At 35.7% G+C, this 23,043-nt stretch overlaps 2 protein-coding genes across 5 annotated transcripts; one reads left to right on the top strand and one right to left on the bottom strand.

Annotated features, from left to right (window-relative positions):
* The first annotated feature begins 697 nt into the window (after nt 1–697).
* Nucleotides 698–17,996, top strand: LOC101257585 (probable protein phosphatase 2C 21). Of its 2 annotated transcripts, none has more exons than XM_004244415.5 (11): nt 698–1,215; nt 4,548–4,673; nt 6,058–6,121; nt 8,689–8,797; nt 13,177–13,330; nt 13,569–13,694; nt 13,929–14,052; nt 14,501–14,577; nt 15,499–15,551; nt 17,155–17,209; nt 17,517–17,996. In XM_004244415.5, the coding sequence occupies exons 2-11, from the start codon at nt 4,557–4,559 to the stop codon at nt 17,766–17,768; spliced, it is 1,131 nt and encodes a 376-aa protein (XP_004244463.2). In that variant the 5' UTR covers nt 698–1,215; nt 4,548–4,556; the 3' UTR covers nt 17,769–17,996. The 2 variants fall into 2 exon arrangements, with proteins under 2 accessions (XP_004244463.2, XP_069144185.1); XM_069288084.1 differs by lacking the exon at nt 698–1,215 and adding an exon at nt 2,845–2,943.
* On the bottom strand, nt 17,964–22,948 carry LOC101257880 (protein YELLOW LEAF 1, choloroplastic-like). 3 transcript variants are annotated; one of them, XM_019215310.3, is made up of 6 exons: nt 22,730–22,851; nt 21,716–21,895; nt 20,444–20,548; nt 19,484–19,629; nt 18,681–18,756; nt 17,964–18,463 (listed from the first exon to the last, which is right to left on the bottom strand). In XM_019215310.3, exons 2-6 carry the CDS (start codon nt 21,717–21,719, stop codon nt 18,267–18,269), a joined length of 528 nt encoding a protein of 175 aa, XP_019070855.2. In that variant the 5' UTR covers nt 21,720–21,895; nt 22,730–22,851; the 3' UTR covers nt 17,964–18,266. The 3 variants fall into 3 exon arrangements, with proteins under 3 accessions (XP_019070855.2, XP_010324516.2, XP_025888466.2); XM_010326214.4 differs by lacking the exon at nt 21,716–21,895 and having other exon boundaries at nt 22,730–22,948; XM_026032681.2 differs by lacking the exon at nt 22,730–22,851 and having other exon boundaries at nt 18,382–18,512; nt 21,716–21,842.
* Nucleotides 22,949–23,043: the final 95 nt, after the last annotated feature.

Below are 23,043 nucleotides of genomic sequence, written 5' to 3'. Positions count from 1 at the left end.
AATTATGTATTAACAATAACTAATAGAGGAAATTCTTATGTGATATTCAAATCAAAATCTAATAAAAAGAAAAATAGTAACATGTTTTCCATAAAAAATAATCTATTCCTAAATTATAATCTAGAACTTCTATGAAAAAATGTTTAATTTTTGTATTATAAACGTGAAATAAAATAATGTTTTACATTGTAATGATAGAGTTAGGACAATTATTAATAGTACATATTTGTTATTTTACATTCAATCACTTTCGAATTAATTATTTGCCATATGAATAAATCAAATATGAATAATTGTGTTATACATGCACATTTACATACAAACAAATTAACATACATTATTTTACCAATAATTTAAGAAAGTGGGGTAGTGATTTTAACATATTCCACTTTAATTAGGACCTAATTCAAATTTGGTTGCTTCTTTTTGGTAAGTATTGGAGTCTTAATTTTTTTTATAATTATATGTTATACAATTTTTAAATACAATAACTAAAATTAAATTTATCAAATATGATTTTTTTTATGACAAGACAAAATATGTCGTTATTATTTAGATGCGTACGTGAAAAAGGAGTTTCGAACTTGAGACATCCAACATGAAAGTCTCAAGCTCAAATCACTGGGCATCCCGAAGGGTTTAAGCTTAAGAGGGTATGAGAATATAAATAAGGATAAATACTAGTATGTAATTGGATGCTATCTTAATATTAGCCTATTCATATCGTATATGACTTGGTGATAGTCTAGAACAATCATATTATTAATATATTTACGTAAATTTTGATTTTTAATATAGTATTTGTTATTATCTGTTGTTTACTACAGGTGATCGCACATTATTATCGATTAAGGATTGCATGCATATATGCTCGTTATATTAAAAAATTATATTAAATTAAAATCATCGATATTATTATTTTATTAAAAAATTATGTCAAATTAAAATCATCAATATTATTATTTTATTAAAAAATTGTGTCAAATTAAAATCATCGAAAAAAAGAAAAAATAATTAGGTTGATTATACTTTACTCTATCTTGTTTTTGTTCATGAAGATTCACAAAACGGTGTTTTTAAATAAAAAATAGCCACCGGAATTTTATTTCCCAATTTTTTCCCGCCGGAGTTTCTTCACGTCGGCAAAGTTGACCGCCAGTTTCCGTCGGCCGCGGACCTCCTCCTTCCGATCTCCTTCTCCGGTGAAATCCACTTGTAAGTTCTCCTTTTTCTATCTACCGCCATCTCTCGATTTATACATAACAACTAACTGTTCTCTTCCACGGATTTATACTGGTGAAATACGATTGGGATTACGTTGCATATAGAATGAACTCCAATTTACTAGTTACTATGCTTTTTACTTACTTTCCCTGTGATAAGAGGCTATGAAGTTGGTATAATACGGATTGGAGAATTCCATTGATTAAGAATGAAATCCGATTTACTAGCTACCACGCGTTATGTTACTTAATTCCCCTGTGATAATGACTATGAAGTTCTAATCATGTTTCATAAGAAATGTAATTGTTGTCATTGTGTGCTGACTTTGGGATGAAGATCATAACTTTCAAGTTGTTTCGTAGATCCACATAGTTTCAATTTATAACCATTGGGTACCTAAGCATTTGATATCAATCATTTAAGATACCCCTTAAACCCAAATTCCTTGTGTTAATTGACATGATTCTGGTATGCTAGGAAACTTGATGATTGATATTTTGTTAGTACTTTTTTTCCCTGCCTAGATTTTGTTTTTAGTTGAAGTTGATCTTTATTTCACAAAAAAATGTAATTACAAATCAAAGCTGATGCTGACCTTCAGGCTTCAGCTAACTTTGGTAATATTCCTACTCAACTAACTTGTAGGGGTGGAGCCAAAATTTTAATTAAGGGATTTTAAAATATGGAGAAGTAACGGACCCTTTGGGGTGGCCCAGTGGTTTGAGCTTGGGACTTCCATGTTGGAGGTCTCAAGTTCAAAACCCCTTGCCAGCGAAAGCCAGGGGTTTGCCTTTGGGTCGAGCTCGTCAGCCTAGTGCGGGTTACCTTTTCTATATGGCTTGCGAGCTATTGCATAGGATGGGGGTTTTATCCTGTGTGCATCCAAAGGGTAGCGGCTGCTGGTTTCCCTTGTCATAAAAAAATAATACGGAGAAGTAAAGACATGAACTAGCCAAAGAGGGTTCAACATCTACTATATACACATAAAAATAGTTTTAACCAGGTATAAATAGTGTAATTTTCCATCGAATCATGCTGGCTCCGCCCCTAGAGCCAGATAGACTGAGGGGGTTCCAAACTTCCTTTGAAGGAAAATTGCACTGTTTTTACATGATTAAAAATAAATTATATATAGTAGATGTTAAACTCCCTTAAGCTTCTTCTTGTGTTTACTTCTTCATATAGTGAAAATCCTGGCTCCGCCATTGCTAACTTGTACATGCAAATCGCCATTGCTAACTTGTACATGCAAATTAGGAGATAAATCACTAATCACATTTTTCCTATGCAACAAAAACAGACAAAGGATAAAATCTATAGATGCCAGAGTCCTCTGTCATTTGACGCTGTTTCTGCCATTGATGTGGACACGTTAAGCACTTTTTCTGCAGATCTAATCAGGAAAGGAACTGTGTATGTTGAAACCTGAGTAGGTCCCTCCTCTCCAAATCATGGACACTAGCATGCCTAAAAATGCAGCACATAATAAAGCTGTGGCCTGATTCCTTTTAGCAGTCTGTGAAATCCACTATATTTCAGCAGTCCAGTCACCAATTCCTCTTTCGATCCCAACCAAGATTATAGACTAACGTTGTTTGATATAATGGTGTAGCAGGGCTATGTTGCTCGATCTCTTCAAAAATGTCGACGGTTGCGTGGCTGATCCTCCAATAATATTGCGGCAACATTTTTGGAGAGCTCGAGCAACTTAGTAGCAGGGTAAATATATCTTATTGATTCTGCTATGGGTCCTCGTGTTGCCAAGTCTCAAAGAAATGTAAATTTGGCCGGTTTTTTTTAATATAGAAATATTAATTTGGTACTTCATCTTAAAGTAATGTATAACTTGCAATCTGTTTACTTCTTCTGTTCTTGAATTAATTGTATGAACAAACGTCTGGGGTGGTGTCCCACCTCCAAAGTTTGACACCAGTCTATGGAGGCAATCTGTTTTTGATGTAGAAGTGCATTTTGGGACCTTCCGTGTAAAGTAAAAAGTTATTTGGTAATTTATGGATGAATATGAAAGACAGACATATATTGCTCAAACCAATCTTTTTGGCGGCTATTATTTTCTAGTTAGTACAGTGACATTTCTTTTTATGCTCGCTGACTCAAGTGATAAACCTGACAAGTCCGTACCTCTTCTTCAGGTCAAATTGCCTCTCTCTCTCTCTCTCTCTCTCTCTATAATGTGTGTGTGTCACACACACATAAATTAATCGCCCATAGAGTCAAAATAGGGAAATGTTTCATTGTTGCAAATCTTCTTTTGCCCATTCATTTTAATGGGAACCTAGGAATGTTGTAACTTCAATCAATGCACCAAACTTTACACCACAAACCTTGTGAGTCGGATAGCTCTTCCCATAAAGCAGTAACAGCATGATCTTTAGGCTACAGTATGAATCTCTGTGTGGTCATCCTCAAGATTTGTGAATAAACATGAGACAGAATCCTACAGAATCAAATAAATAATAAGATAAGAACAACTCTCCACCTGCTATGCTGCTATATTTGCTTCAATTGACCTTGACCTTCAAATTACCCTAGAGTTCCTGAAGATACATTTTAGATTCCTGGAGACAGTAGCCCAAATAGTTTGAGTTTTCTTCCTTTAGTCACAGCTCCTACTTTATGTTGGACTATCGACTCCTTTAACAGTCTGGGGAAGAATCTAAACTTCATAAGATAAGGCTAAAATTGGGTTTTCTAACAGATGGAATGCATTATTAACTACAGAATGAGTCAATTATCTCATGCTCCACCTTGAAATTCTTCAATATATTTCGGGGGTGTTAATATCATTGGGTAATAGGCTAATAGCACTTAAATGAATAATGCTAATAGCACTTAAATGAATAATTTCTACCCAGTTTGGGACTAGGATCCTAAGGGCATAAAGATACTGGTGGAAGTTGGCATTATATTTTTACGGGCTATCCAGAAAGAAAGGAACACAAGATGTTTCAGAGATGACAAGGTCGCGGTGCAGTCATGAGTGTTAGATATATTCTTCTGCTATAATCATGGTTTGAAGAGGGTCACAAGGACGAATGCATACTATAGTTTCTCTATCATTAGCATAATTTTGTCTTCAGAATGAGTTCCTTATCTTCCATTTTTCTTCTTTCTAATCATTTTTAATGCTTTGCGCTAGTGCGCTTGTTTGTTATCATTAAAATCGAACATTAGCTCTAAATCGTATTGATAACCACTCTGTATCAATGGTTTCTCTACCGTTATCCACTTGTGTATAGTGCTCTAGTCATGAAGCCTTAGGGGTTTTAATATTATGTCATTGCTTTTCTTTGTTATTTCAGCTATCGGAGATGGGTATATACCTGAGTTCTCCGAAAACGGAGAAATTTTCAGAAGATGGTGAGAATGTTAGGGTTAGATATGGTTTATCATCAATGCAAGGATGGAGAGCAGCTATGGAAGATGCTGTGAGTAATCAGTAATGATTTTATCTACTTTAGCAGATATGTTGCAGCATGTAGGTTTGTAGAAAAAAAGAAACTATATTTCTTGTCCAATAGTTCTTTAGGGTATTTATGCTGTAAAGAAAAATGATTATAATACTAAAATAGGAAACCTGCACACTATTACTCTATGCTTTTCAAAACTTTTAATGAAGGAAAAGATTAGCTTGTAGCCTATGCCTAATTTATAGTCTTTTATGCAATTGGTAAATAAAAGGATTTTTTTAGAAATCCATCTGATGCTCATATCTCTATCCATTATTTTCATATTGAGTTGTGTGATCACATCAATCCTAGTTGGTCCCTGACTTGTGCGGCGTGAAGTTACAGTCAGACGATGCATTTAGCATGTTTTTCCATCTATTTTGGGAGCAATTACAAACTGCCTTTTCTTTGCTTACTTGCTCTATGAGAACTAATAAACACATTTACAAACTGGAAGTTTGTAATTCTCTGTGTACTTCGTTATTCCGGTTAGCTACCGAAATCACTTGGTAAGACCCTCCTTGAAAGGAGAAAGAGAACCAATAAGTGAAAAGAAATCATTTCTTGCAATGTGCGACTACCACACAACTATGGCAGCTCTTTGCTTGTCTAGCCGGAATTGTTTGGGTAGCGCCTCAAGATACTTTTGACCTTATATGTAGTTGGAACAGTATAGATGGAAGAACAAGTCATAAGGAGTGGTGGAAGATTGTTCCAACTTGCATATGGTGGTCAATTTGGAGAGAGAGGAATGCAAGATGTTTTGAAGGCAAGATCAGCTCAATTCAGAAGATCATGAGTTCCTGAGTTTCTCTTTTTTACTTTTGGTGTAAACAACAATTGGTAGATGATTGTGAATCCTTACTGAACTTTCTGGTCTCATTGTAAGAATTACTCGAGGGCTGTATTTGTAGATAGTTGATACCAGCCCTTCTTTTGGGTGCTGATGAATATTACATGTTACCACCACCAACATAATACCCGGTATATGGGAGCAAATGGGGTCTGGGGATGATATAAAAACTTACCATTTTCATAAAAAAAATAAAAAAATCCAACAAATCTCTCTGTAAAAAGGTTAGATTATTTAAGATGTCGTTTTTAATGAGATTGTTGGGAAGGGGAGTCCACATCCACATCCACATCCACTCAAGTTGTGATGTTTATTGTGCTTTACATTAGTTTGATACACAGTACATGTTATTGTAGCTACTTTGGGTTGCCTCTTTGTATGTAACGTATGCTTTTATTTTGCAATTCTTGATCAGTCTCTGTGTTTATCATAATGTACAAGCTATGGAAAGATTCAGCTTGATGCATGGTGCGCTTTATTTTGATCTGACGTTTGCTCTAATTTATTTAGCATGCAGCAATTACTGACTTGGATGCTTCCACTTCCTTTTTTGGTGTCTATGATGGTCATGGAGGTACGTATATATATATATGCGCTGGAATTATGCTCCCCCAAACCTTTTCTCTTTTAGGAAGTTTGGCTCTCACCCTAACTTAATGTATGTCACTTCGATACTTATATCCTTGAACAGTTGAGTGATGAAATTTTCTTGAGTATGAGTGAAGAAAAATATGGTTGTGATGCGTCCAGCATAAGTGGGATGTTGTTCCATCTTACAAATGGAATTCTAATATTCAGGTTTTTATTCTGATGTATTTTCCTTCACTAGTCTAAGGCCATGGGAGAAATAGAGTCTAGTTTAGATCACTGTCACCATGAATATTTTGTGGGAATTGTTTGCAATTATGGGATTTGCAGCTTTCAATTGGTTTTTGAAGATCCACGCGGACTTGGTAGTTCTGTTTATAAAGGCATTACCTATTCAACCCAATATGTGTATAGAGTTGTAGCAGACAAAACAAAGGAGGGTTTTCCCAACATAGTTCCTAAACTAGACAATTCTCCACTATGATTCTCAGTATGACCGCAATTGGTATCACTTAGGTGCCATACTGACCAAAAGACTTCTTAACATTTTTTTCATGATTCTCTTTTCTTTCACAATTTGGAATTTAGCCTTTAACAGATGAAGTGGGATGAATGAACTGCTGGATAGTCTTTGTTTATACACACACATAAGCTCACTGAAGAAGCAAAACCCAAAATGTATAACAGAAAAAATGTAAAAGGTTATCTAATGAGGGGCCCGTGTGGAGTTTGATCTTAAGAAAAAAGAATGAGGAAAAAATGGAAATTCAACAAACAACAACACATGTAGTAGCTCGCATCATCGAAGAAGTAAAATTTCTATCTTAGCCTTGTGAGAACTACAAAAGTTAGCTATACTCCCTTACATATAGTAATAATGTATTCCCTCTGTTCCCCAATTAAGTGACTTACTTTCATGTTTAGTCAGTCCCAAAAGGAATGACATATTTCTATATTAAGTAATACTTTAACTATAAAATATCTATTTTACCTTTAATGAAATGATTTACAGCCACACAAATTTCTACCATTAATTTTGGACCAGTAGTTCTTAAAAGTTTTCCTTTCTTTCTTAAACTCCATGCCGAATCAAACTACCTCACATAAAATGGGACGGAGGGAGTATAAGTTATGTGAGTTTCTAAATTGCAAATCAAACATCGTAAATTTTATACATTAATAACTTGCCTCTTGACTAGCTACCAAACATGGTATTACTTATGCATGATTAATACTTGCATAATTCCCCTCCAAACACGCTACCAAATGACCCCTTAATGAATTATGTCGTTTATGATGTTGAAGATTGTTGGGAATATCATCAACTAATGAAAGTGTGTTCGCTTTAATAGCTTAAGCTTTCAGATGAGATAGTCACACTTCAACATGGTCTCAGAGAAGGCAGAGGTCATGAGATCGAATTTCATTGCCACCCAAATTAAAAAAAATTGCTTGACCCATGAAAAAAAATCAGGTCCCCACGTGAGGGGGCGTGTTGAGAATATTATTAAATAATAAAAATATGGTCTCTCTAACAGCTTAAGTTGTTTTAGCTTAAGCTTTTAGATGAGATGGTCACACACTTCAACATGGTATCAGAGTCAGGCTCATCCCAATTTATTGTTCACTGATGTTGGGCCCCCATTTCGAAACATTCATGCTCCCGTTGAGGTTTGGGCGTGTGGGGGATTGTTAAGAAATCTCACATCGATATAGGGATGGGATTTGGTGTACTTATATGGACTAGGATAAACCTCCCCTCATGAGCTAGCTTTTGAGGTTAAGTCCATGAAAAAAATTAGGCCTGCACGTGAGGAGCCGTTTTGAGAATATCATGAAATAGTAAAAGTGTGTTCTTTCTAACAGTTTAAGCTTTTAGCTGAGATGGTTATAATTTCGATATGGTATCAGAGGTCCTAGGCAGAGGTCCTGAGGTCGAATTTCACTGCCACCCAAATCAAAAAGAATTTTCACGTACTTGGCCCATGAAAAATTGAGGCTCACACGTCAGGGGGCGTGTTGAGAATATTATTAAATAGAAAAGCGTGCTCTCTCTTACAACTTAAGTTTTTTAATCTCAAGTTTCTAGGTGAGATGATTACACACTTCAACAAAGATATTATGCATCTTGGATACTATGACATGAATTTGCTGATGGATGATATTTCTTGTTGTGATGTTCCTTTGGTGAGAATATATTTGGAGGTGCAGATTGTTCTACATGCTCAGGAGCATGTTTTATGTATTTCCCATCTAAATTTGCTGTCGTCTGGTCTCTATTTGTTCATGGTATGGTCTACGAGTAGTTTTGTTTTGTGTGTAGTTAAAGTATATCTGATTTAGGATACTGAAGGTTCATTTGCTTCTAGTATTCATGGGAGAAGCTCCCCTAGCCTTGAAATTTCCTTTTTAGCCATGATTGTTAGGCACTTCAATTCATGTAACTTTTTATGTACTAGAAAGATAAGTAGGCTACTAATGTGCATTGGTAAAGTTGTTTTGCATAACCGATATGCTAGCTTTGTGATACCTGAAATAACTGAACTATTTCAGGTAAAGTTGTTGCTAAATTTTGTGCCAAGTATCTACATCAACAAGTGCTCAAGCATGAAGCGTATCAACAAGGAGATATTGGAACTTCAGTCCAGAAAGCCTTTTTCAGGTGATTTCTTGAAGTTTTGGTTGTATAACTGGCTAATCATATTTTGTATGTACTTTTGTCTTGTCTTTTAGCATCAATATATGTGGTCTTTTATGTCAACCTTATTCCACACTTCCAGTTTGCTTTGTCTTTATATTCTGGTGGGCAAAAATGAAAATGATTAAAATGTTGTATGCCTAATAGGTGATGTTGAAATATCTCTGCTGTCTGCTTAGATTAATATCTTGTAGCTGTGTTTTAGTCATTATGTTCTTTTTATGACTCCTGAGATTTAAATTCTTTTATTGGTTCTCGAAATGTGCTTATCAGCTATCATATCACATCCTTGAAATTAGGATAGAAACCCCCCTGTTGCATTAAGTTCTCGTACTTTGGTAAAAAGTGAGAAGAAACAGAAGTGAAAGCTTTGTAGTGATAAGCTGTAATCTCGTAGGGCTTTGGTAAAAGACTGCATATGATGTGTGTGCTAGGCGTATTTCACAGGTTGAACCCTGCCACAAACAGAAACCTGGTATTTAAGTGGAGAAGGACGAGTATCAATTTTTGTGCCACCGAACCTCAGGATTTCTCAGTTATCAAAAAAAAAAAAAGTAATAAGGTTAGATGTGGATTCATTCACCTCCTCACTTAATTTATGGATCGTATGGCCTGTTTAAAAAAATTGTTGATCATAGGATATCCACAACATACCCGTCCCAATATACTTCACCTCCTGTATTATGCACAACAATAAGTTTTAAGCATGAAAATCTTCAGTATAGTTATTATTTAGAATAATCAGGTTAATTTGATCAACACTATTTGATGAGATTGGCAGAACAACAATCTCGTTTATCTCTACCCCTCCTTTCTTTTTGTCTCTACTTTTTCCGGTCTCTCCCCCTTGGTGTTTGATCTAATTTGCATGTCCGAGATTGATATAGCCAATAGAGGAAGAACTCTCCCTTCTCTCTGTAATATGGAAATGGGAATGTAAATACCAGATGAGAAAGGACTGATGAACTAACAAAGCTGCAAAGATTCAACCTACTAAGTAAGCTTAATCTAATATATCGTGAAATATAAAGTAGATTGAATCTATTTTTTCGCCCATAATGGATTAAAACTTGTTCTCCTGCACAGATACATTTGTTTGATAGGTTGTGTTCCATCAGAAATTGGAGGGTTTTCTATTGCAGTTTCTGGAGAAGAAACCAGGAGAAGATTGTGTTTCTTAGGTACATGTTAGGTTGGACGATTCAATCTTCCGACGAGTGAGATTGGTGCAATTGTGGATGGAAAATAAGGGGATGGTGACCGCTGATTAAACTCAAACTTGGCGGTGCATTATGGGGTGTTAAGGAAGGATTGAGCCATAAGTTATTGTTGGTTGTCATGATTAAGTTGGCTACTGTAATTAGCCTGACCAATTTATATTTTAGATTTTGTTAGTTCCCTCATCTTAGATTGCCACACTGTAAAGGAGGCTAACGCTTCTTTTGTTTCTGCATTGCATATTCTTGCACCTATGCATCTACTTGATGCTCTTTTGTTAATGAAACTTCTTACTTCACTAAAAAAAATAAAAATGCGGCGGCGGTGGTGGTTGGAATTGGAGATTGAAAGATGGAACCTTTGGTGGCTATATGATAGAGTGTAGTGGCATAGGAGGAGGGTTGTTTGGTGGGAAAGAATCCAGAGGAAGAGGCCAAAAAAAGGAATCCAGTAGAGATGAGGAAAATATTTTCTTTAACCTTCACTTCTCTGCAGTGCCCCTTTTATTTCTTGTTTTTTTATCATTTAGTCTGTCCAAGAAAGAAAAGTAAGAGGATGTCAGTTGAAGTCGACAGAAAATTAGCTAAGGATACTGGTTATAATGTGCCTAAATTCTGTGTCAGAACACAGTTTTAAGGGAAGCTCCACATGCTGTAAAGATACAGGTTCAGACTCAAAATTAGAAGGAAAAAAATCTATTTTTGCATGATATAGAAGTTCTTTTAGAGAGAGAATTGCAAGATAAAGTATAAGGCTAGTGGTGAATGAAGTGGGTTATGCACCATGAGGTCTCTTGTTTGATTCCCAATAGAGACAAAACACTAGGTGATTTCTTCCAATCTGTTCTAGTCTTGGTGGAAAAAATTACCTGGTACTTGTTGATGGTGGAAGGTGGCATGTATCCGATGGAATTATTCGAGGTGCATACAAGTAAGCCCGTACACTACGGTTCTGGAAAAAAATTAGTATAAGGCTGATCAGAAGACCGAAAGGCTGTGACTAAGCAGAAAGAAAGAGATAGGTGTAAACAGGAATGTATAGAGGAGGTAGAGCAACTAGTAGATATGTTAGGTTTTTTGTCATTAGCCTTCCTAGCCCCTCTATGTACGAATTTTTTGGAGGTCACCAGCATGTCCTTAATGCTGAGGAATACAAAATTACCGTTTTCAAAAAAAAAAATCTTCCTATACCGATTTGGAAGTCAATAACTTCTTATCCCTCTGTTCCTCTGTCCTGTAACCATGCAAAGGAGAAACAAAGAAATAAATCTAGTTCAATGTATGCTATTGCCTTTGGTTCGAAGTAATTGATATTTTAGCCTTTAAGCATTGATTCAAAACAATTGATGTTTCACAAACCAAGAAGGTATTTAATTCTTTTCCCCATTTTTGTCCACGACGCATTCCTAATTTAATGTGCAAAATTTAATGATAATTATGTCAACCTAAAAAATGAAAAGATAATCATAATTAAGGGTATTTTAGTCAGAGCCCCTTTTAATTTTATAGAATAACTTAATCCATATGCTCAAGCCTAAAACATCAATTATTTTGGATGGGAGTAGTATGTAAAATTCTCAATTCTTGCTTATGCGCATATTTGGCATGGAGAATAGAGGGGGAACTTACAAGAAAAGAGGACTGAGAACTGTTCGGAAGGAAACGGTGCTTCTTAGTATGATATCAACTTCCCAGACTGCTGTCAATCTTTTTACATCTATTACCCCAATGAGTTAAGCTTGACTAACCTTCCACCAGAGCTCTTTCTGTATTAGAGGCTCTGAAGATCTAACTCATGCTTACAATTTTTGCATTTTTTTTTTGATGAAGTAAGATGTTGTATTTGAAAGGCATCAAGGAGATGTAAATTACATCCACAAAAACATGGTTAACTCCTGAGAACAAAAACACCTATTGGGAGTTGGCCACGAGCAAAAGAATGGTCGCTAAGCCATATCAAGGGAGCTAATGAAATCTAAGAGGGGTAATATATTGTTTACAGTGGATAAATTGCTCCAATGGAAGATATTAATAAGGCAAAAGGATTTCAAACTGCTAATTGGAGTTGAGATACCATCAAAACATCTAAGATTCCTTTCCTTCGAAATACACCAGTATGTCTTTGACACTCTGGGGGAGAATCCAGTTGATACCAGCAATTGAAATGAACATATTCCAAAGAGCTGCTGCCACTGGACGGTGCAGAAACAATTGATTCACTGATTCCAGGCTATTGAGGCGCATGAAGCATCTGTATACTAGCTGAAGTTTCCCCCTAATTAGATTGTCCAGGGCTAGGGTATCATTCCTGAGGGTACTCGACGTGAAAGACTTGATTTTAGGGGGTAGTCTAGTCTTTCAAATCGGTTTCCCTGGCCACTGGTCTATCATGTCATTTGAAGAGCACAACTTGTGGTATCCTTCCTTAACTGTGTATTTTCCTGTTTCAGAGCTGCTCTATTTTAAGCTATCAGGCAAGTGAGGGGACATTGAGGCTCCTTCTAGAGGTCTGAAAAAATCTTATAGCTCATTAAGCTCCCAATGCTGAAAATTCCTCCTAAAGCGAGGTACCCATATTCCGTCTTCACTATTTGAGCCACTATCTTCCCAAAATTTAATTGAGTTATGATGGCCAATCCTGAAGGATACCTCTTGGAAGAATTCCTCCCTTAGCTTGTTAACATACTTCCAAGGTCCAACTCCATAAGGGTCATTATTCTGCTTGGTATTCCATCTGTCGTGCCTTCCATATTTGATGTTCACTAGCTCTTTCCAGATACTTGTTCGTTCTTGAGCATATCTCCACCACCATTTCATGATCTATGATTCCCGACCTGCATGCTGCTTTGGCATAATTACATTTTCCCACTTCACAAGATGGAACTTATGGCCCTCATAGCTCCCCTTCCATAAGAAAGATTTTCTGATTTTGTCAATTTGATTATGTACCTTGGATGTTATTGGGAGCATTGACATAATATATGTGGGGATACTGTCAAGTACACTCTTGATAAGAGTCAACCTGCATCCCATAGAGAGATTTATGATTTTTGCATTGTGATATCATTAATTGTTTTTATGCTGCTAACCTGTGTGTTGAAAGAATTTGTTTTGTTGTTCGTGCAGAATGGATGAGATGATGCGTGGTCAGAGAGGATGGAGGGAGCTGGCTGCACTAGGGGATAGATTAAACAAGTTTTCGGGTATGATAGAGGGTCTTATATGGTCTCCAAGAAATGGTGATGGAAACGGAAATACTGATGACTGGGCGTTTGAGGAGGTATAATCTGTGCAGATAATACTGAGTTAGAAGAAATTGGGATAGAATGTGATTTATTGCTGTCTTTTTGTTTTATAGTTGACATATAATTTTTTTGAAATTGATGCTAGGGGATTTAATTGAGGACACTTAATTTTCTTTTCCTTGTCTTTTCTCGTGGCTCATTGGGAGATTCCTGCATATTGCCATTGTCGTCCACATTGCTTGATTGGCTTATGGCTGTGTTTTCTATTATCAGGGTCCTCACTCTGATTTTCCTGGACCAACTTCTGGATGTACGTCTTGTGTTGCGATCATTAGAGAGAACCGACTCATTGTTGCGAATGCTGGTGATTCTCGCTGTGTGATTTCACGGAAAAGCCAGGTGGGATGCTATTGTAGTGTTAATTACTCTCTTTCCCGCCCTCTTATACTTTCTCCTTGGTGGATCTTTTATAGTGAAGTTGTATTCCAACATGGCAACTCAGCATGCCATGACACTGAACTTGCTAGGGCTGGGTCATAGTGTTAAATGCACAGTCGTGGGCTTTTGTTGTTTCGATAAAATTTATGGTTTATCTGAAGCATTAAAATGAATATTCATGTGTCTTTTGTGCAGGCATATAATCTATCGAGGGATCACAAGCCTGATCTTGAGATTGAACGAGAGAGAATTTTGAAAGCAGGTGGTTTTATCCACGCAGGGCGTGTTAATGGCAGCTTAAATCTTGCAAGAGCTATAGGTATTATGTGATTTTATTCATGAACCGTTATTAATTTGTTTAAATACTAGCCAATGGAAAAATAGTTTGCAACGTCAGTAATGGAGCAAGCTAAAAAATGTAATTAGGATCAGAGGCTGATCCAGGATTGAAGCTTTATGGGTTCAGTTTTTAAGGTTCTTAGCATTGAACTCATTGTATTTTTAACTTATGGGTTTATATCTACCATTTGTTGCATTTTTGGTGGATTTTTACGCATAAATTTATGCTCTGTGACAAAAGTATTGGGTTCATGCTCTACATACACCTCTCATTAAAATTTGGTTTCTAAGTGGGAAATCAGAATTTCAACTTTTGGCTATTTGAGAAAAATATCTATTGGATGAGATAATGAGCATATCTTAACTTTGGCTATTTGAGAAAAATATCTGTTGGATGAGATAATTAGCGTATCTTAACTTCATTGCAGGCGACATGGAATTCAAGCAGAATAAGTTTCTGCCAGCTGAGAAGCAAATTGTTACGGCTGATCCAGATATAAATACTGTACGTTGCTTCAGGTTCTTCATAAATTGTGCAATGTCTTCTATCATATTGTCAAAACATCTATTCTTTGAGAAGTCTTGATGCTATCAGGTGGTGCATAATAATCTTTGTTTCATGTGTACAACTGTGTCTATTTAAGCGTGTTGGTCATTTGGAGACAGTTCTTTCCTTTAAAAAACTGTCTTTGAATGGCCAAACACTCTGAAACAGCAATTAGTGGTAAATCATGCTCCCATTTTGGAAGTGTTTAATAGCCAAGTGTCAATACAACAATCATTGGTTGCTCTAACTTATTGTAAACTTTCACTGTTCATTAAATTTCATCATCTTGTTGTTGCAGTAGTTATAGTCTATAATTTGACGTAGGAAAACCCCACACTTATCCAATATCAATAAATGGAGACAAGTATCTAGTAGAGGCCGCACCAGTAAGGTTCCTGCTTATGCCTCCATCAGATTCAAGCTTATCTCTGATTTGGAATGTGCTAGTGACAGTCCGAGTTACAGCTCATAGCTAAGGTTTATTAGATGATCGATATAGCATCTTTTCAAAACAATCTTCCCGTAGATATTAAGCTGTTGAACATTTTCTTATCAATATCGTGCACTATAGTATTATCACACTTCAAGGTATTAACAAATCATATCCATTTTGTCAATCGAAGATCAAATTTCACCATGTAAATCTGTTGCATAAATATTCCAACGGAAGATAGCTTTGTTTGGTGTATCTTCTTTGGTGTGGTGTTACATTTAAAATTATGGTTTGATGAAAGGGAAAATATTGGTATGAAATACTGAAAAATTAGTTCTTTTCTTATTAACTTTGAATTGTGAAATAGTATTAATGCTGCATTGCTTTTTCCTCATTACCCTATATTTCTATACAACATATTCTAACATTTTTTGTTTTCTAATTAGGTTGATCTGTGCGATGATGATGATTTTATCGTCCTAGCTTGTGATGGTGTATGGTATGCTTTCTAGACTCTTCGTTTCAATTTGCAAGATCCAATAGGAATAAGACTAATACAAAGAAGAGTGCACATAGGCAGTAAATTGTAGGTCATTTCATATTGGAACTAAAACCCAATATTGAGGGGGGGGGGGGGGGGGGATTAGTGGACAATGAAGTGGGGGAGAATCATGAGGTCTCAGGTCAAATACCAGAGAGGGAAAGGAAAAAGCCACTACGTGATTTCTTCCCATCTACTTAAGCCTTGGTGGATTACCCGGTATCCGAACTTGATGGAAGATAGAAGGTATACATTGAGGTGTACGCAAGCTTGTACTGACACCATATTATTAAAAAAAGTTTTAATTTCATAAAATACTCAAATAGTAATGTTAGGATCAGTTTATCGGAAAAAAAGACTGAAGTATGAATAAGACAACAATCAATTTTTTTAATGAGTAGATGACTCGCTTGTTACTTTATTTCTTTTGCCATGAGGTGTCTTGTTCTCTGTATTTCTCTTCTTGATAAAATGTGACAAGAAGTAATCCGTTTTGAGGAAAAGATGCATTTTTAGAACATGTTATTGATGGGTAAATGAGATTGTAAAAATTGAACAGTTTTTAGTTATGGAAAGATATCATTCTTTTTGGCAACTAAAAAAAGGAAAGAGTCATACAAACTGTGACATGGAAGTATTTTGCTTGCTGATTTCATGTGTTTTTTTTTAATTTGAAACTTTGATTGCACATCTTTTTATAGATATATTTTTTTTTCATTTTTACCATGTTTTCAATCCTTTCTTGTTCCAACAGCTTTTCATTTTCCCATCATTCTTATCTTCACTTGCTCCTTTGCATTCCTCTTTTTCTCATTGTTGAATATTTTTGTCGTACATTTCTTTTTGTTGTAATTTTTATCTTTTTCGTATTTCCCCGATTTATGTTCTTTGTCGAAGTTTCTTCCTTCCCATGTTTCCTTGGATTTGAAATGTAACGTTTGGGGTTGGAGGATAAACTCATTTTTTGTGGTATCCTTTTACTAAAAATTTATTCTGATGTTAAAGCAAGGATTGCATTGGATTAGATAGAATTATTGACTAGTTATCCTATGCGGGACACAGAGTACCACGCTGTGGACGAGCATTTGACATTTGAGCTATAATTACCTCATTACAATCTATTCTAGAGAGTAGATTGACGTAATCCCTCCAGATGTTTTTAGAGGGAGAAATTAAGGCTTGCCTAGTGCTAGCTTTTGACGATAGAAGCAATTACTTACATACTATTGAGATGAACATATTCTTCTGTTTCATCTCTGGTGTAAAGAAAGCTTTGTGGAGGAGGCAGAATCTGTGGTAGACTTGCTAGGCTCTCTGTAATCAGTGGGAGGACATAGCTGGATTTCTGTTTCACGTAAATATGGCTTGGCTCTAATTAGTGCTACTTTCATTCATATTATATATACATGTTACCTTCCTAATAAAAGTGTACACCAGAAACTTAACAATACTCATGTTCTTGGTTGTCATTTTTCAATTGTTCCTATGGTTTTTCTTCTTCAAAGCTCTGTACTTTTGTCAGAATAATCCGATTATCACGTGGCTTTTTCTTGTTTTGCAGGGACTGCATGTCGAGCCAGCAGTTAGTGGACTTTATACATGAGCAGCTCAAGTCGGTTAGTCTGATAGATAATGCTTTGTACCATTAAGATTAATTGTTGCTCAAGTACAAAATTCAAACATGTTTTTTTAGCCATAGCATTGAGTTCTTTATGCTTCGTGATAATATTCATCATGTTCACTGTATGGATGTGCCAAAGGCCAAAGATTATATAAAGCCACTAAAAGTGAAACCTGCGGAACAGCTAGTTGAGGAAGTGCATTGCCCATAGAAAAGATTTTGCTGATCTGTTTCTTTCTAACCAATAGTTGTTATATCACTGAAGATATACTGATTGACCTAGGAGGCTTGACTCTTTGTAGGAAAGCAAACTTTCTGCAGTATGTGAGAGAGTTCTTGATAGGTGTTTGGCACCGACAGCTGGAGGTGAAGGATGCGACAACATGACCATGATTTTAGTACAAATCAAAAAACCTGTTCCCTCTGGGGCTTCTCCGAGTGACGAACCATTAGCTTCACCAGATGATGAGCCGTCAGCTTCGAGTGAGAAACTCCCTTCTTCAGATGATGTAATTGCTGAAACAAAACCAGCAGAGTGTGGATCAAGTTCATAGTCACAGACACCCCTCTTATTTAATAAGTCTCATCTGCAGTTGTAAATGATTGTTTTTGAGCTACAAGGATTAAAAAGAAAAATTTATAGCTTTTACTGCTGCTGGTTGTTGTATATGTTGTTTTGTGTTGTACTATATAACTCTTTGGATGACTTGACCAGATGTTCTTGACATGAAAAGTAAAAACAAAATTACTTTGTATCCAAATTTATTTTTCTTTCTCAAAAACTATACAATCCACTTGATAGTTGATACTTCTACAATTACATTCTTTTCTCTAATTGTACCAGAAAACTATTTCTAAGTTCACAACATTATTTTCTTGTGATACATAATGAGCTAAAGTAATGCTACACTCAAGTGCATAACCAATTGAAGATTATCGTCCTACTAGAGGTTGCTCGAAGCCATGCCTGGAGATTAACGATGGTAGACCAGTTACAAATCCTGGACTTCCAATTTTGTTTTGATTTCTATGTATCTGTATTCTGGTTTGCTTCATCTTCTTCGTTGGTCCCGGTAGGGTCCTTCCTCTTCCTGGTCCTTCAACAAGCCTAAGAAAGCAAGAAATCCGAAAAAGAAGAACCCACCTTTCCAATGGCCTCCACCACCCCCACCTCCACCTCCGCCTCCATCATCATCACGAGGGGGAAATCCAGTCCCACCATCATCCAGGTCAGGAGATTTCTCTTTTCCTGCATTCAGCCCCGACATAGCAGCATTCAAATGATACTTCCACTGGATCTTTATGAAGTGCAAATCATTGGTTAAGTAGAGCTAATACTGATTCTATGATCTTTTTACTGTAGCTGGATGGAGTGTAGGGAAAACAACAAAGTTGCAAAATACAAGTTGTTTTATTTCCATTCATTGGTCTACCGGTTACTACTACTAAGAGCATGAAAAGATTACCTTGAACTGGTGCAACTGTAATGGTTGATGATTCTCGTGTAACTGTCTGTGTCTGGCCTTCAGCGCATCTTGCGTTCTGCATTGATGCAAGAACAAAAGGTCAAACGGAAATGCTTATAGTAGTATAGTTTACTTGAATGATACAGGATATGGAAAACCAAATGGTGAATGTGGGTAGTAGTAGTAGTAGTAACAGCATCATGAACAGCGATATACATATTAATCAGTTGCTTTTTCGGATTGTCTTGAAATGCTACCACTTACAAGTACTCCCTTCATTTCAATTCGTTTGCCTTGTTTTTTGATACTTCCTATGATTCTTTAGTTTTAATACCACAAGATTCAAAAGTCTTCTTTGTTTTCTTAAACTCCGTGCCAAGACAAACCAAACAAACAAGTTGAAACGGACGGAGTAATAAATGAACATATATATCTCCACAAGTCCACATTTTACCTTCTCAAAGAAAATGTAGATGTTACATACCCATATCTATAAACAATAACTAGCAAATAGAGAAGCAGGTAAAGATTCCTGGGTAATTGTTCTAGTAAATGCAGTTGATTTTCACTATGCTGACTGCAGAACTGCATATAGCGAGACAGAGTCTAATCTGTTAACTTAAAGCCATAAACAGCTATTTGCAGTAGCATTCTGAAGCTCCAAAGCTTCTCACAGTAAAAGTAGTACAAAATTAATATAAAAGACATGACAAGTACAGATTGACCCACTAGAATCACTGGAGGCATGTAAACAAGGCAATGGGAACAATTATTCGAAAAAGAAGCACCGAAGAGACTGATACCAGAGCAGCAGCACATATTATTGAAGCACGCCTTTCTTGAACTGAACATCTCAAGCTTTTTCTATTGTCATTGAGTTGTAACTGCATGCCAACCAGATGGAGTACTATTGGCTTGAATTGCTTCTGGCATTGATCCCCTGCTCTCACTGTGATGACAATATTCAATGATTAACAAATTAGATAGCATGACTTACAGGATGAGCAGCTAAATCTTCGAAAGGATTTTGACCAACATTGGATTTTAAGACATTGTTGTCACACCATAAATGTAAACGGTCAATTAGATTATCAAGAAAATGTAATGTTCAATTACATTACTTCAAAACCTAAACACGATCAAATCAAGTTAAATAGAAAATCAAAGAGTACTTTTTTCATTAATTTTAAATCTGATGAGTCAAAATAACCAAATTCAATCAAGCTGGATGATAGATCATGAACCAAAATTTCACTTCAACTTGGTATAAGTTATTATATATTTGACATGAACCTAGACAAAGCGACACGGGTAATGGTGAGGATTCATATATCCGGATCCCAACTTGCTAAAGATTAAGTAGTGTGATTGTTGTTGCCGTGACTCGTGAGTATTATATATTTGGCTGTGAGTGGGTGAGTCAATTGATGTTTTCATGTACAGAGTTACAGACAAAGAGAGAGCTAAACATTCGAATAGTATAAGCAGAAAAGCAACTATAATATTACAAGAGGATCATTACTTAATGTGACTGTCTTAACTCCTATAGCACTTAACAGCATATTCTTACATCTATGTGGCAAAGGCTTCTCAATGAGCTAACAGCAAGAGGTGCTGATCGATTAACATTGAACATGATCAATGATATGCCCGGTGTCACCATGTGATCCTAATGACATGCCAAAAAGCAATTCTGACATCCTTTCAGAAGATGTGCGGGGGTACCAATTAAAAGAACTGATCGGGAGCATACAGCCACATACCTATTGGCAAAGTAGTTACACTCATGATGGTACTGGCAGTTAACGACATCTTTTTGAAAGAATTCTGAGTCTCCCTGAAATTAAACTTGCATAGAATCCTGAAATCTGAAAAGAAGAGTAGATTCAATATGCAAATGTATTAAATTTCTTTGTCATGGAAATGGAAAACCTTTCTTGCCTATGTTGCACTTTAAGCGTTAGTCCCAACAGAAGGATGGTAGTGTCCACTATCAGACTATAACTTCATTCAATTATTTGAGTCATGAGCGCTTGATAATTAGTGAAGCTTGTACATATACAGAAAATCAGCCAATATTTTTTCCACATAACTGGTATTCCAGAAAAAGCCCAGTTAATGATCAGTGAAACAACAAATTTTTTTCGTTATCAAATTTCACATTTTCTTTCCAAAGTTAATAAAAAGACCACTAAATTAAGGAACGAACATAGTGGGCCAACTCCATCTCAACTGCCCACAGCAAACTACATCTTCTCACATATATCTCTCTCTATCCATCCCTCTTAATAAGACAATAAAAAGTTCAACTTGGGCACTACGAGAAAGTAGACGCGGCAGAATTAGATGCATATGAGGGGAAAGTTAGCAAACAACCACGACAGAACCTAAATTCTAAACTTTGTACAGAGACACATCAGATTCTAATTTAAAGTCTGAGACATAAGATCCACTATTCATCTCAAGGAGAGATGTGCATTAGTGGGTTCCATAGCTCAAGTGAGATGTGCATTAGCGGGTTACATAGCTCCTAGCCTCCCACTTTGAAGGAAATAGTTATGCATTCCGAAATCATGCATCTTCAAAGATATTACTAGTAAAGTCAAACCAAAATAACAAACTTTATTACAAATATTATGTTACAATCTTATAAAACTGTAAAGACAACCATATCTTAGATCAGGTATCACGTGTCTTCTGTAGCATAACTAAACAGAAACCACCCAAGTATACCTTCTTGAGATGAGGCTCATAACGGCTCCTCCTTTGGAACATAGGGTGTACTACGTTAACTATTTTAGATGTTAGTGGCTTACCCAGGATTTTTCGCAAGCAGTGCCTATAGTTCAGCTTGTAAGTGAGTTTGGGTCTAAGATTTTGTTGGTTTTAAGATTTTACTTCCTGTTTCAAATTGCTATTTACTTGGTATTATTTTCAAGCAGTGACAGCTTATGTTATATACACATGATGTTACAAAACATATATTTACACACATATAAGAAAAATGTTCTGTGATGCTGTTTCAGATGACACACCCATTCTGAAGAGTGCCTCCACGCTCCGGCACTGCTAGACGCAAGACAGGGCAACCAGCACTTGTTTTGTGATTTTCCCAAAAATATAGGTGCCTCTAGTTTAAGCTTAAGTTACATAACTTTTCATCTGCCTTGATATACCCATGTGTAAAAGTCTTACACGCGTACTTCCAGCAGATTCTTCAAAATGTAGTAAAACTATATTAAAATTGAAAGCACCAGCTAAAACCCCTACTGATACAAAGTCTACCACTACTAAAAATCAGGAATTACTGATAGACAAATTCTATAGCTAAACAACAAAATCCATCACTAATCTATCAGAAATTCAGCTAGTTAAGAGCAATTCAGCGACACATTTTTTGTAGTGTTCCAAACTTCATGTGAAATTGGTTTAGCACCCATAGTATGTCAAGAGCAAACTCACTCATCTATCATAGAACACCTTGTATAACAGAACAACGCAAATGGCTATACATGACAACAAAAAGGGAGCTCAAATTACGCAATCATCATCAATGGCATAGCCACTGACAAAATCCATTTCCTCCAAGAAACTATAAGCTATATCATGCTACAGCCTGAAAAAACACAACTTTTTAATACTCCCTCTATTTCAATTAGTATATCTTATATTCCCTTTTAGTTTATTTCAAAAACAAACATAACTTTCATTTCTTTCAAAAAATTATCATATCAAACAAAACTTAGGTACATTCAATATATTTTTAGTATAAAACATCAATCTCATTTACTTTCTTAAACTTCATATCAAGTCATTCTTTACTTTCTTGTACTTCCTTTCGTGTCAAATCAAAAGCAGATAAATAAATTGAATACGCATCAATTCCATTAAAACCCACAAAGAATTCATCAATATCAATGGAAATATCCAACCTTTTTCACAAAAGCAAAGTAAACCCAAACGATAAATTCCACAACAAGATAAAATGGACAAATCCCCACAAAAGAAAAATGAGAAAAATAAATTAAAAAATAATTAAAAGCACGAACCTTTTATTTCAGATACCCAATATATTCAAGAAGAATGATGGAAAGAACCGAAATTACTTCTTTTTTTTTTTTGTTTCTTTGATTTCTGCAAAATTGGAGAAAGAAGAAGTAGAGCTTTAAAGCTTGTTGGGTTAATATGTTTTATAACTTAAAAATAATATCATGTGAAGCCAAAAAGTATTATGTAAGACGAAAAATGTACAAAATTACAAAAAGAATAAACTGAGGGAATAATAAAATTTTAGTTTATATATTACTTATTAGTATCCTTTTTTAAAAAAAAAAATATGTTATTATACTCGAAAACTCTTGAT

This window comes from Solanum lycopersicum, chromosome 8 (genome assembly GCF_036512215.1).
Source record: "Solanum lycopersicum chromosome 8, SLM_r2.1".
Lineage (NCBI taxonomy): Eukaryota > Viridiplantae > Streptophyta > Magnoliopsida > Solanales > Solanaceae > Solanum > Solanum lycopersicum.
Note: the sequence above shows the minus strand (reverse complement) of the source record. Positions and strands in the feature narration are given on the sequence as shown.

Excerpts from the sequence above, each read along its gene's own strand:
- LOC101257585 (XM_004244415.5), top strand. The coding sequence starts at position 4,557 with ATGGGTATATACCTGAGTTCTCCGAAAACGGAGAAATTTTCAGAAGAT. Across the intron at positions 6,122-8,688 it reads TGTCTATGATGGTCATGGAG|GTAAAGTTGTTGCTAAATTT; the intron begins GTACGTATATAT and ends GAACTATTTCAG. Across the intron at positions 15,552-17,154 it reads CTAGCTTGTGATGGTGTATG|GGACTGCATGTCGAGCCAGC; the intron begins GTATGCTTTCTA and ends CTTGTTTTGCAG.
- LOC101257880 (XM_019215310.3), bottom strand. Across the intron at positions 19,630-20,443 it reads TGTAACTACTTTGCCAATAG|TGAGAGCAGGGGATCAATGC; the intron begins GTATGTGGCTGT and ends TTGTCATCACAG. Across the intron at positions 18,464-18,680 it reads TACAGTTGCACCAGTTCAAG|GAAAAGAGAAATCTCCTGAC; the intron begins GTAATCTTTTCA and ends GGCTGAATGCAG.